The sequence below is a fragment of the Bubalus kerabau genome, chromosome 3 (assembly GCF_029407905.1).
Source record: "Bubalus kerabau isolate K-KA32 ecotype Philippines breed swamp buffalo chromosome 3, PCC_UOA_SB_1v2, whole genome shotgun sequence".
Classification (NCBI taxonomy): Eukaryota; Metazoa; Chordata; class Mammalia; order Artiodactyla; family Bovidae; genus Bubalus; species Bubalus kerabau.
This window is the reverse complement of record NC_073626.1, coordinates 174,238,263-174,249,353: the sequence shown is the minus strand read 5'-3', so window position 1 is coordinate 174,249,353 and position 11,091 is coordinate 174,238,263. Positions and strand designations below refer to the sequence as shown.

The 11,091-nt window shown below is 60.6% G+C and overlaps 1 protein-coding gene across 1 annotated transcript; it reads right to left on the bottom strand.

The window, feature by feature from the left end:
* Positions 1–43: 43 nt before the first annotated feature.
* Positions 44–5,373, bottom strand: PRSS56 (serine protease 56). The gene is made up of 14 exons (XM_055574480.1): positions 5,271–5,373; positions 5,131–5,200; positions 4,521–4,658; positions 3,856–3,871; positions 3,533–3,771; positions 3,175–3,274; positions 2,928–3,087; positions 2,556–2,698; positions 2,141–2,303; positions 1,767–1,943; positions 1,514–1,678; positions 1,366–1,434; positions 894–1,006; positions 44–523 (listed from the first exon to the last, which is right to left on the bottom strand). The coding sequence occupies exons 1-14, from the start codon at positions 5,371–5,373 to the stop codon at positions 233–235; spliced, it is 1,947 nt and encodes a 648-aa protein (XP_055430455.1). The 3' UTR covers positions 44–232.
* Positions 5,374–11,091: the final 5,718 nt, after the last annotated feature.

Genomic DNA, 11,091 nt, shown 5'->3' with positions numbered 1-11,091 from the left:
GTCCCACCCTAAAGAAGCTCTAGAGTGGTCTTTGTGGATCATAAATAATGTTTATTAAAGCAGCTGTGATTTTCTGGTGGTGCATCTGAGAACACATGGAGCCCTAACCCCCTGCCCCCACCCCACTCTGGCAGTGATGGTATGTCATCGTGCTCCTTGATCCCCTCCCAGGCCCTGGAGCAGTGTTCCTGATGAGGGTGGGGGGAGACAGGGGGTGGAGTGGAGACCTGGCTCAGGGCCACCTGGCTGGGGGCCCGTGAGGGCTGAGTGGGTGGCGCCCCTTCCTCCCCAGCCCTCGGCCCTGCCTTGAACCCTTGCGGGCTCCCTCGGGCTCTGCCTCTGCCAGGGCTGCCAGGCGGAAGGCCTGCAGGGCCTGCAGCAGCAGCCGGGGAAGGCTTCGGGCCAGCGTGGCTGGCTCCAGACCCACCAGGCCACCGAAGACCACATGCCGGTCCCCCAAACCTGCCCAAACCCAGGCTCGGAAGAGCCCGGTCAGTGTCTTGGAGCCCAGATCTGCCAGGACCTGCAGAGGGGGGAGGCAGACAGCTCAGGGGCCCACAACCCCACTCCTGGTCCCCCTCCTCCTTGCCCCAGAAACTCACAGGCAGAGCTACCCTGTCCCCAGCTCCTCCCGCTAATCCAGCACACTTCCTGCTCACTTGGACACACCCACACTCCACTCCCACCTCCTCTCCACTCCTTCACACCCACCCAGCACCCAGCTCACATTCAGCTGCCCTCCCCATAGCCGTCTCTCCATCCATGGACACCCTCCCTCACCTCCACCCAGGCTGTTGGGGGAGGGTTCCTTCTGTTCCCCCTCCCCAACAGGGCTGGCCCAGGTTAGCCTTCCCAGGCCACTGTGAAGGAGTCTGGGAAGCCTGGGGACCCACCTCGTTAAAGTCCATGGCCAGGTGCTCTGGGGGCACCTGCAAGATCCAGGCGTGGGTGCCCTGGAGGGTGGCCAGCTTCTGCCGCAAGGGCTCCAGCCCAGGGCAGGAGAGACCTCAGGAATAAGAGAGAACTGATGCTAGTATGGAGTCGGGGTGGTATTCCACCAGAACCTCGGGACACCTCCCAGTGGGCAGACCTCCACATGCTGGGATGGGGCAGCTGAAGTTGAGAGGGGTTAAATGGTAACACAAAGCCCAGCCTCTGTGGACACTGGAGCGGGCCCAAAGTCACAAGTTCCACCCCCCGCCCAAAGAATCATGCGTCCTGCTGCGAGGGAGGGCGAGAGCGGGTCTGACCGCTGCCAGATGGGGTGAAACTACATCCCAGCACAGACAACCCCAAGAGTCCCCTCCTGGACGCGGCCTCCCTTGGCCGGCTCCCCTTGAGGCCGCCGGTAGGGGGCGTCATTACCATTCACTTCCCCGCGCCTCTCCGATCTCCGCTTAGAGAACCGAGCGCCAGCAGCCCGGGGAGGCGATCCTGGGGAGACGCAGGGTTAGGGGAACGGCGCGGCAGCGCTGGGGTGGACCGGGGCCGGGCTGCGAAGGGCTTGGGGTACCTGAGTGCAGCCGCTGCTCGCGGGAGGGGTGCCTGGGAGGATCCCGAAGCGACGGAGCGGGGCGAGCCGGGGCTGGGGCCAGGCGCCGCACCCCAAGGCGAGGGCCGAACAGCTCCTGGGCTCCCCGCAGCAGCTCCAGCAGAGTGTGCGCCAGCGAGCGCAGCTCTGCGGGCGGAACGAGAGCCCGAGTGGCGGTCAGACGTGGGCCAGACGCTGGGCTCCCCCTCGGCCCAGCCCCGGGAACCGGACTGACCACATCGCCGCCGGCGCTGCAGACACTGCTGGTGCGCCAGACGCGCACAGGCGCCCGCGGGCCCCAGGCATAGGTGGGCGTAGAAGGTGCAGAGTGGGGCGGCCTCTGTCTGCGGTTCCTCCGACGGGTCCCAAGCCAGAAGCTCCCTACAGCTGGGCTCGCGGCTGAAGGGGGCGGCTGCAGGGGGCGTCAGGGGTTAGCTTACCACCTCCCCCTCGCTTTAAGTCCTAGCCCCCCAAATCCCTCCCGGGAGGAAAATAGGCTTTCCCCACGCAGGAAGAAGCCTGGGGGCCGGTGGGATGGAAACGGGTTCGTCCCAGGGCAGTTATGGGGCACTCTGGGCAAGGTGTGTGTGTGGGGGGGAAGGTGCTCACCGCTCATCTGCTCCTGGAGCCAGTCCTTGAACACAGCCACACGGGTGTAGACCCCAGGCTTCCCTGGCTCCCCGCATCCGTCCCCCCAGGAGGTGACCCCGTACAGGACCTCCCTGGGACGGGGTCCAGGCTCAGAACAGGTCAGGGGGCCTCCCGAGTCACCCTGCAAGGACCAAGAGAGAGAGGCAAGAGAGAGGGCACTGTATGGACCCACCTTATCACCTCTCCTCACCCCAGTGATACCCTTACAGGCAGCTCTGAGCTCTACTGGGGTTACCACTCTTGTACCCATTTTAGCGATGAGGACATAGAGGTGCAGAGAAGTTGAGTGACAGCCTAATTGTAGAAGGAAAGGAGGCGGTCCCGCCGCCGGGGAGTGGCCCACTACCACCCTCCGATCCGGCGGGTCTCATACCTGGCACGAATCGATGCCCCCGGCCAGGTAGCCCGCACAGAGCATGCTGCTGGGGCGTAGCCCTGGTCCCAGGGCCCTTCTGCAGGTGTCGGCGCTGAGCAAGGGCACACGGGCCTCCCTCACCGCCTCGGCCTCTGGCCCATCTACAGGGAAGCCGTGGAAGGGGCTCAGGCCTGGATGGCAGGGGTCCTGTTTTAGGGTTCCCCCTGCCCACCGCCCTCCTTGATTCTTCCCCACTTGGCGAGATGGGCATTATTTTGCAAAGACAGCATCAGAATCCTTCCACGCCAGCCTTCCCAAGCTCCATCACTCCAGACCCCCATTTCCCCCACGCCCCCGCGTGGCTCACCCAGGCCCTGTCCTGCCTAGTACCTTCGAAGAGGGCACCCCAGCCCGCGATGGCGCAAGGAGTGCCTGCGGGGGGTTCCTGGGGCTCCTGGGGCAGGCACACAGGGCGCGCCGCCCCCGTCGGGCTCACCGGCGTCCACAGCTGCACCAGGGCCAGGTCGTTGTGGAAGGTCCGAGGGTCAAACTGGGGAGGGGGTGGCGGCGCCGTGTAAACGAGGCGTGGGCTGGGGGTGCTGTTCCCAAGTCTGAGGGCCTGGGGCTGCCCTCTCACCTTCGGGTGGGCCACGATGCGGTTCACCTGCACCTCCTCCGCCGGTTCCCCCGGGGACCCCTCGGCCAGCGTCACCGTCCACAGAAGCTCGTTCGGGGCGCTGCGGCGCGAGACACGCAAGACAGGAATGCGAGAAGCTTCCCCCTGGAGACCCTGCCTCCGCCCACGGGTACCCCCCAACCCCCAGCTAGCCAGAGGCCGCGGACAGCGCGCCCAGGGAAGACTCCGAGGCGGTGAAGGAGACGGCTGCCGCCAGGGGGCAGCAGAGACCGGGCCTCGCGCGCGGCGCCCCACCCCGAAGACCCGGGAAGAGTTGGAGCCCCGCGCTGGGGATCCCGGGGCCGGGGGCCCGACGTACCCCGCGAAGCAGTGCGCCGCCGTGAGCACCCAGGACGCGGCCACCAGGACGCCACCGCACAGAGGCTGCCCGCCGAGCTGCAGCCTCACCAGCCAGGGCCAGGCCCCTGGCGGTGCCGCGCTGCCCCCCACAATGCGGCCGTGCGCCCGCGTCACGTTGACAGCGCCCGGGCGCCTCTCGCCACAAGGCCCTGGAAAGGCCGAAGGGGCACAAGTCAGGGGGCACAAGTCCCGGTCGTCCTAATCATCGAGACCCCTCCAGGGTCCACCCTGCCCTCATCCCTGCTCCCCGCCCCTCTATCCCACAAGCCTTTGCAAGCTCACCTGGCTCAGGTGAATCCTTCAGGAGGGGGGCTTGAGGCCTGGGACGTCCAGGTGCTGCTGAGAAACACACCTCTGAGCCTCACGGCCACCCTTCCCCTCTTCTCCACTCCAGGCTCAGCCTGAGCCCTCTCTCCGCCTCAGGGAGCACCCCAAACCACCCCACCCTTACCCTGCCCAGTAGTGTGTGTGTGTGTGTGTGTGTGTGTGTGTGTGTGTGTTAATCACTCAGTTTCCGACTCCTTGCAACCCCATGGACTGTAGCCCACTAGGCTCCTCTGTCCATGGGATACTCCAGGCAAGAATACTGGAGTGGGTTGCCATGCCCTCCTCCAGGGAATCTTCCCCACCCAGGGATCGAACCCAGGTCTCCCGCATTACAAGCAGGTTCTTTGCCCTGTGAGCTACTAGGAAAGGGTCTATTTCAGCAGTCATAAACGGCTCACTGTTCACCAGATGAGCCCAGACTGTGCCAGCCCTCCTGCCTTTGCAGCTGCTGTGTGCCCAAGCCTGGTGGGTGTGCCCTTTCCACCGGGGGAGACCCTCCCCCGCCTATTCTTGGTTGCAGCCTCACCCCGTCCGTGTGTGTCCCCAAGAGGGGGTGATTTCTGAAGGGAGGAATGGGGTGGACAGGAGAAGGGGCCCCGGGGTAGTTGGGGCGAGCTCACCAGGGCATGGGGTGGTGTGGTTGGCACAGCTCCGGCACTCGTGCAGTCTGTGCTGAATCTCCATCAGCACCCGATTCACTGCCCACTGGGCACTTCTCTGGGCAGCCTGCAACACCTTCGTTCCCTGGGCGGACAGAGCTGCGGGGGACACAAACCCATTACGCAGGGTTGGGGAAGAGCCCCAGGCTCGTCCGCCTTGCCCCAGCCCTAAGCCCTGCCTTGGGAGACCCGGGAGGGAGGCAGGCTGGGCGGCCGGAGTCCTGGGAGGGAATGGCACCCAGCACTCAGAGCAGAGATGATCGGATGCTCGGCCTGAGATAGCTTTGCGATTTCAACAGGGCTGGGCTGGAGTCCTTAAAAGAGGAGGGCCTTTCCTTAAAAAACCTTGAAGGAAAAACAGGACCCCAAAGGTGCAGATATTACAGGACACGGGCTTACGGACACAAAATGACCATGGTGGGTTGAGTTGCCCACCCTGGGGCCCAGATAGCCAAGGGGACGCTGCCCTGGGCCCCTTCCTCCCTGCTGGACCCAGAACCTTCTGGAAAGCACACCTTTTGGCCAGCTGCCCTCCCCCTCCCCTGCCTCGGTCTCTCCTTTCCTCTCCCACCTGTGTCTCATTTCTGGCCCCTTCTGCCAGCACAGGTGGGTGACGGGGATGCAGAAGGGGCCAAAGGGCCCTGTGAGTGCAGATAGCAAGCTCAGGGGCCCCCTGCCTGAGACCACCCCTCTCTCCTTGGACCAGCTCACCTTGCAGGGTGCTGGGGGGCACGCGCATGTACAGCGGGTGCCCGTGGGCAGACTGTGGGTCTGGGAGAGGCTGCAGCAGCAGCAGCAGCGCGGCCAGCAGCATGGTGACCCTGTCCCCGGCGCTCCGTCCCCCTCGGGGTCCGCCCTCCAGGCGCTTATCCTCGGTGCCTGCCTCCTGGGCACTGAGTTCTCGGCCCTCGCACCATCTGACTCCGTTCTCTCACTTCAAAATGACCCGCTTCCTTTGGCCCGTCCCTCACCTGGCCCTTTACTCCCAGGAGCCCACAGGGGGAAATGGGGCCTGGGGCTGGGGGGGTGGCACTATAGAGAGGACAGACTGCGGGAGGGGGGCCGGGGTCGGGGGAGGGAATGGGGTAGTGGGCTCACCTTTGAAGTCTCATCATCTGGGCTCTGAGGCCCCCCCTCCGTCTGTCAAAGGAGCCCTTGTTTCTGCGGCTCCATCAAAGGGGCCTGGACCGGCCAGAAGAGCTGACCGTTGGGCTGGGGGCCAGGCGGAGGGGCCTGGTGGGCAGGTCCTATCTCCAGGGTGCAGAAGAGGGAGTATTCCTATCTTCCTCTATTCCCTGAGGAGTTTACGGCTATGTTGGGGGGGTGTGTGTGTGTGCAGACACTCCTGGAGGGGAGGAGGCAGGGGGTGTCTGAGGGTCTTCTGCAGCCCCGCCCCCTGAGGAGGTGCCCAAGCTCCCAGCCTCTTTGTCCCTAATTGCTTGGCAGCGTCCCTCCCCAGTGTGGCCATTTCTAAAGATGATCAAAGCGCCCTAATTAGCGCAGTAATTGCTGCCCTGGGAGGAGCGGGGTGGGAAGAGACGGAGGCAGGCGGACGCTGCAGTGGCCCCGAGGGGAAGGCGGGAGATGAAAGTCCCCCCCACAGTGGCCCAGTTCGGGAAGGACAGGCCCCAGCAGCCTCTGCCGCTCTCCCAGACCCCTGCCCTGTGCAGGGCCTGCTCGGGCTGCCCGGGCGGCATTGTTCTCAGTTGCTGTGACCCTGATCCGGCAGGAGAGTCTTCTGTGTCTCATGGGAAGGGCCACAAATGGGCAGCTCTCAGGGGCCCATGTCCCTACCTGGGCATCGAGGAGCTGCCCTTCTACCCCACAGAATGTCCTGGGGCCCAAAAAACCATCCTGGTGCCCCCATTCATTCTGGTGACCCTAGGGAGCCTTTGGCCCGGCCTGGTGCTTTTTTCAGAGTAGATCTGTCATGACATCTGCTCATTAACATTGTCCTTTCTTCTCCACTTTTGCTCCTTCCGCATAGGTGAATGCAGCCTGATGGGAACCTGTCCCACCTTCGACAAGACAGAACCTCAGACCTTCAGAGATAGCCTGAGTCAGGGGTCCCATGGGGTTGATGGGTAAGAGGCGGAGAGGGGGCAGCTGGGTCCAGCAGCTTCTCCAAGTTCCTCCTGTGCCACTGTGGGCAGCAGACAAGAAGCTTGATTTTTTTGTTTCTCCTTGAAATTCTCTTCCCTGGAAGATTGCAATGCCCCATGAGTTTGGTTCTCCCCAGCCTCCCTGGGGCACTGATCACAATGAGGCTCCCAACCCCTGGAACTCCAGTCTGAGTCAGCTCAGCCCTGCCCCCGAGAGCCAGTCACCAGCATCTCTTCCCAAGTTTGCATTCGGTGACATCACTTCTGTATCTTGAAGTCAGCCCTGGTGGGAATTAGCGAATGCTAACAATCAGAGCTCTTTTTCCCAGGAGAGCCAGTGATTTGGCACTTACTATCACACCACTGCATTGTTTGGTCACTAAGTTATGTCCAACTCTCTTTGACCCCATAAACTGCAGCATGCCAGGCTCCTCTGTCTACCACTATCTCTGGGAATTTGTTCAAATTCTTGCCCATTCAGTTGGTTATGCTATCTAACCATCACATCCTCTGCCACCCCCTTCTCCTTTTGCCTTCCGTCTTTCCCAGCATCAGGGTCTTTTCCAAGCAGTCAGCTCTTCCTATCAGGTGGCTAAAGCATTGGAGCTTCAGCATTAGACCTTCCTGTGAATATTCAGGGCTGATTTCCTTTAGGACTGACTGGTTTGATCTCCTTGCAGTCCAAGGAACTCTCAAGAGTCTTCTCTGGCACCACATTTCGAAAGCATCAATTGTTTGGTGCTCAGCCTTCTTTATGGTCCAACTCACACATCTGTGCCTGACTATTGGACACTGCACACCTTTTTCCCCCTGATTACCATCACATCTCATAAAAATAATACCTCTGATTCAGGAATACCATGAAAATACTGAGTCTATTTACTGTCCCCACCTCCCCTTAGGGTAAGATTCCCACCACTGCCGAAGAAAAATTAGGGAGCTCACAGCATGAACTCCAAGTCCGCTCAGACCCCAGCTCACCCTCCTCTGGCTCCTCTGCCACTCCTGTTCCTGTGGCTGGATCACGAGCCCTCCCCTCTCCTGTGCCTTGACACCACCCCAAGTCCAGGTCAACTTCATTCACTTCCACAGGTCACCTCCTGAGAACTTATGTCTACATCCACATCTCATGAAATGATTCTATTATCGGTGACGCGTTCCTTACCTGCTTCTCCTGTTGGACCATGATGGAGAGGACTTCCGGCCACTGTTCCAGCAGGTCCTCTCATCTCTGTCACCTCACCCTTTTATAGCTTCTTCAGAGCAGTGACTACTCTGTTGCCAGCTGTCCAGTGGGATTCTACTTGTTTAAGGGGCTCAGTCTCCATCTTCTAGAGTGGACAGCTCCCCCCTCTCCCCACCCCATTGCAGGGCTCACTGCTGCACTCTTGCCAGAATCCATGGTCCCCCCCGGGCCCCTCTTCTGAGTGGACTGGATAAAAGGACAAGGGAGAAGGGCCTTTGGGATGGCAGTGTTGGTGGACAGAGTGTCTTCCCTCACAGCTCCAGCCAGGTAGGAAGGAGGAGTGGAATTCCTAAAGGAATCAAGGAAACCCTTACTCCGGAATCAGGGAGCTGGGAGAGGGAGAGACTGGCATTCCAGTGCCCAGTGGAGGTCACCTCAACCAGAGGACTCGCTGACCGGCTGAGGCCTCTGGAAGTGCTGAGTGGGGAGGGGCCTACATCCCCCCACTTCCGTGATGGCTGGTCCCTAAGCATTTACAGAGGGCCTTCCACGTGTGTCCACAGGCCTAGAAGTTGGCACCCAGTGCGAATGAGACTGGTGGCTTTTGGAGAAAAAAGACAGCACAGTTAAGACGCTGCCAGCCCTATGTTGCCATAACGAGCATGTCTGGCAGGCAGGACAAGCTCCATAAGGTGCTGGGGTCCCCATGCAAAATGAAAACGCAAAGCCCCTTGTTCAACAGTTGTTAAGAGTTTCAAGATTGTGATACGCTGAATATTAAACCAAGTGTGGGGCCTTGCAGAGCAAGGGCCCTGTGCCCAGGGGAGTCACCCTAAGAGAAACCTCTGTCCGCTGGCAGGTTGGGCCCCTGGCACTTCTCGTTTTCAGTGAAAAGGAGCTACAGCAGCCTTAGGGCCTTGACTCTGGTTCTAGGGCTCCCTGGCCCAGGTGAATCAGAAGCAAGGGCCTTGTCTTTCTGCTGACGCTGACACTGAATCTGGGCTTCCCAGATGGCTCAATGGTAACGAATCTTCTTGCAATACAGGGAATGGGGGAGATGCGGGTTTGATCCCTGGGTCGGTTGGGAAGAGCCGCTGGAGAAGGGAATGGTTACCCACTCCAGTACTTTTGTCTGGAGAATCCCAAGGACAGAGGAAGCTGGTGGGTTACGGTCCATGGGGTCACAAAGAGTCAGATTCGATTGAGTTACTGAAGACACACACACACACCCCAACACTGAATAATGAAGCGGGAGGGGAGACCCCTACTCACCCTCCCACTACCCCACGAGAGCTCCTGGAGCTCCACCTACACTCGGGAAAGGGAGAAGTGAAAGTCGCTCAGTCATGTCCGACTCCTCGTGACCCCATGGACTATACAGTCCATGGAATTCTCCAGGCCAGAATACTGAAGTGGGTAGCCTTTCCCTTCTCCAGGGGATCTTCCCAACTCAGGGATTGAATGGTCTCCCGCATTGCAGGTGGACTGTTTACCAGCTGAGCCATGAGGGAAGCCCACAGGAGAGGGAGAGGCGCTTTAATCTAGTGAGAGCCTGGAGTCTCCATGGACGACGCCCAGGAGAAGGCTCTAACATGGAAGGTGGAGAAGGCTCAGAATCTGGCCGGATGTTGGGATGAGAGCTGCTTCCTGCAGTGACAAAGGGGCCTCTGTCTGGCTCAGTCTCGGGCAGGCCTGAAAAACTTAAATTGATTTAAATCTACATCCTGCTGTGTCGCAGTTCCCCCGTAAGCTGGTGGGAGCCACCTGCGGTTGTGAGCTCGGTTCTTTGATGTCTGTGTGCTACCAGGAGGAGGGTTTTCTGCCTCATCCCCATGGTGTCCCCAGCACCTAGATCAGAGCCTGACACTCTGTACTTGCTAAACAGGTGAAGACATGAGGGCTGGCCCGTCTTCTGGCTCCAGGGACTGGCACATCAGCTTCAATCTGTCTGAAGCCGTCCAGGATCTCTAGGTTCCCCGGCCCCTGTGGGCTCTTCCCCATCAGCTGCCTTTGATTGCAGCTGGGTGGGGCCTGGTCTGCTGCCCCCTCTCACCTGGGCCCACGTTCACTCTGCCTGGTCTGTCCTCTCCTCTGGAGTGCGGGTCTCCCTTGGAGTGCAGATCAGTGGAGCAAGGCAGGGTTGGGGGTCGGTGGGAACCATCACGTCCCATGGTTATTTCTGAACCAGCAGGTGGCAGAGCTGGGGTCTCCCCCTCACCTCCTGCTCCCCTGTCCTTCCTTTTTCCCTCCTGCTTTTTCTGGGGCTGGGGGCAGGATCTTTGTCCAGGGTGCGAGATGAGGAGGGGCTGTTAGTGACCCCTACGGCCCCTGCTTCCCAGCCTCCCTTCCAGGCCCCAGGCTCCTGCCTGCGAGGTGAGCTGGCCTTGTCTGCTGACCCTCCTGCCATGGGTGCCCTCTGAGGCCACAGTGGCTCCACCTCACCCCTCCTGCAGGTAGGAGCAAAGTCTCAGCCCCAGCCTCCCACCTGCAGAAGAGAGAAGGAGAGAACCTTGGACCTTTTAGTCGATACCCTAGGAAAGCCCCAGCAGGCTCGGGTCGGGAGGCCCCTGTGGACTCTGGTGACCTGGGCCAGCCCTGCAGCCTCCCTGCTGGCACTGGGCCTTCTCTTGTTTTCGAAGGAGGATGGGAGGGGGACCGTGGGCCTTTGAAAATGGTGAGGAGAGACCTAGGCACTTGCCACCCTGGACGAACTGCCTCTCCAGGTCACTACACTTGTCCTGTGGGGGAGGACCTTTCCCACCTCCCCTGTCAGGCCCCTCCAGGCCATGGATGTGCTTGCCCCCCCTCACCCCAAATCACCCTGACCTTCTGGCCTTGCCAGAGGTGGACAAAAGGGCAGCTGGGTTGGGGGAGGGGTGACTAACCCACAGCTGACCAGGCCACCTTTGAGGGCAGTGTCCCAGGACCTGAGGGTAGGACCCAGAGCTATGCCAGCTTCTTGGGCCAAACATGGCCAGCTGGACACAGAAGCGTCCACGAGCCAGCTGCTGACATATTGAAATATGAGGAGAGGGGGACTCAGGCTGTTCTTCGGATGACAGGCTGCTCCGGCCGTGATTCAGAGCTCAGGCCTGGGGGTTCTGACTGTACCTCTGGGTGATTTGGGGTGAGTCACTTCCTGTTGAGGGTTGGATTGTGTTCCCCAGAAGATATGTTGTCCTAACCCCCAGAACCTCAGAATGTGACCTGATTTGGAAACAGAGTTTTTGCAAACATAAAAAAT

What these genes read in the sequence shown, in the direction of transcription:
- PRSS56 (XM_055574480.1), bottom strand. Translation starts at nt 5,373, where the DNA reads ATGCTGCTGGCCGCGCTGCTGCTGCTGCTGCAGCCTCTCCCAGACCCA. An exon ending in CTGGGGTGCCCTCTTCGAAG is followed by an intron (nt 2,699 to 2,927) that starts GTACTAGGCAGG and finishes GCTTCCCTGTAG; the next exon opens with ATGGGCCAGAGGCCGAGGCG. An exon ending in TGGCCATGGACTTTAACGAG is followed by an intron (nt 524 to 893) that starts GTGGGTCCCCAG and finishes CCCCCTCTGCAG; the next exon opens with GTCCTGGCAGATCTGGGCTC.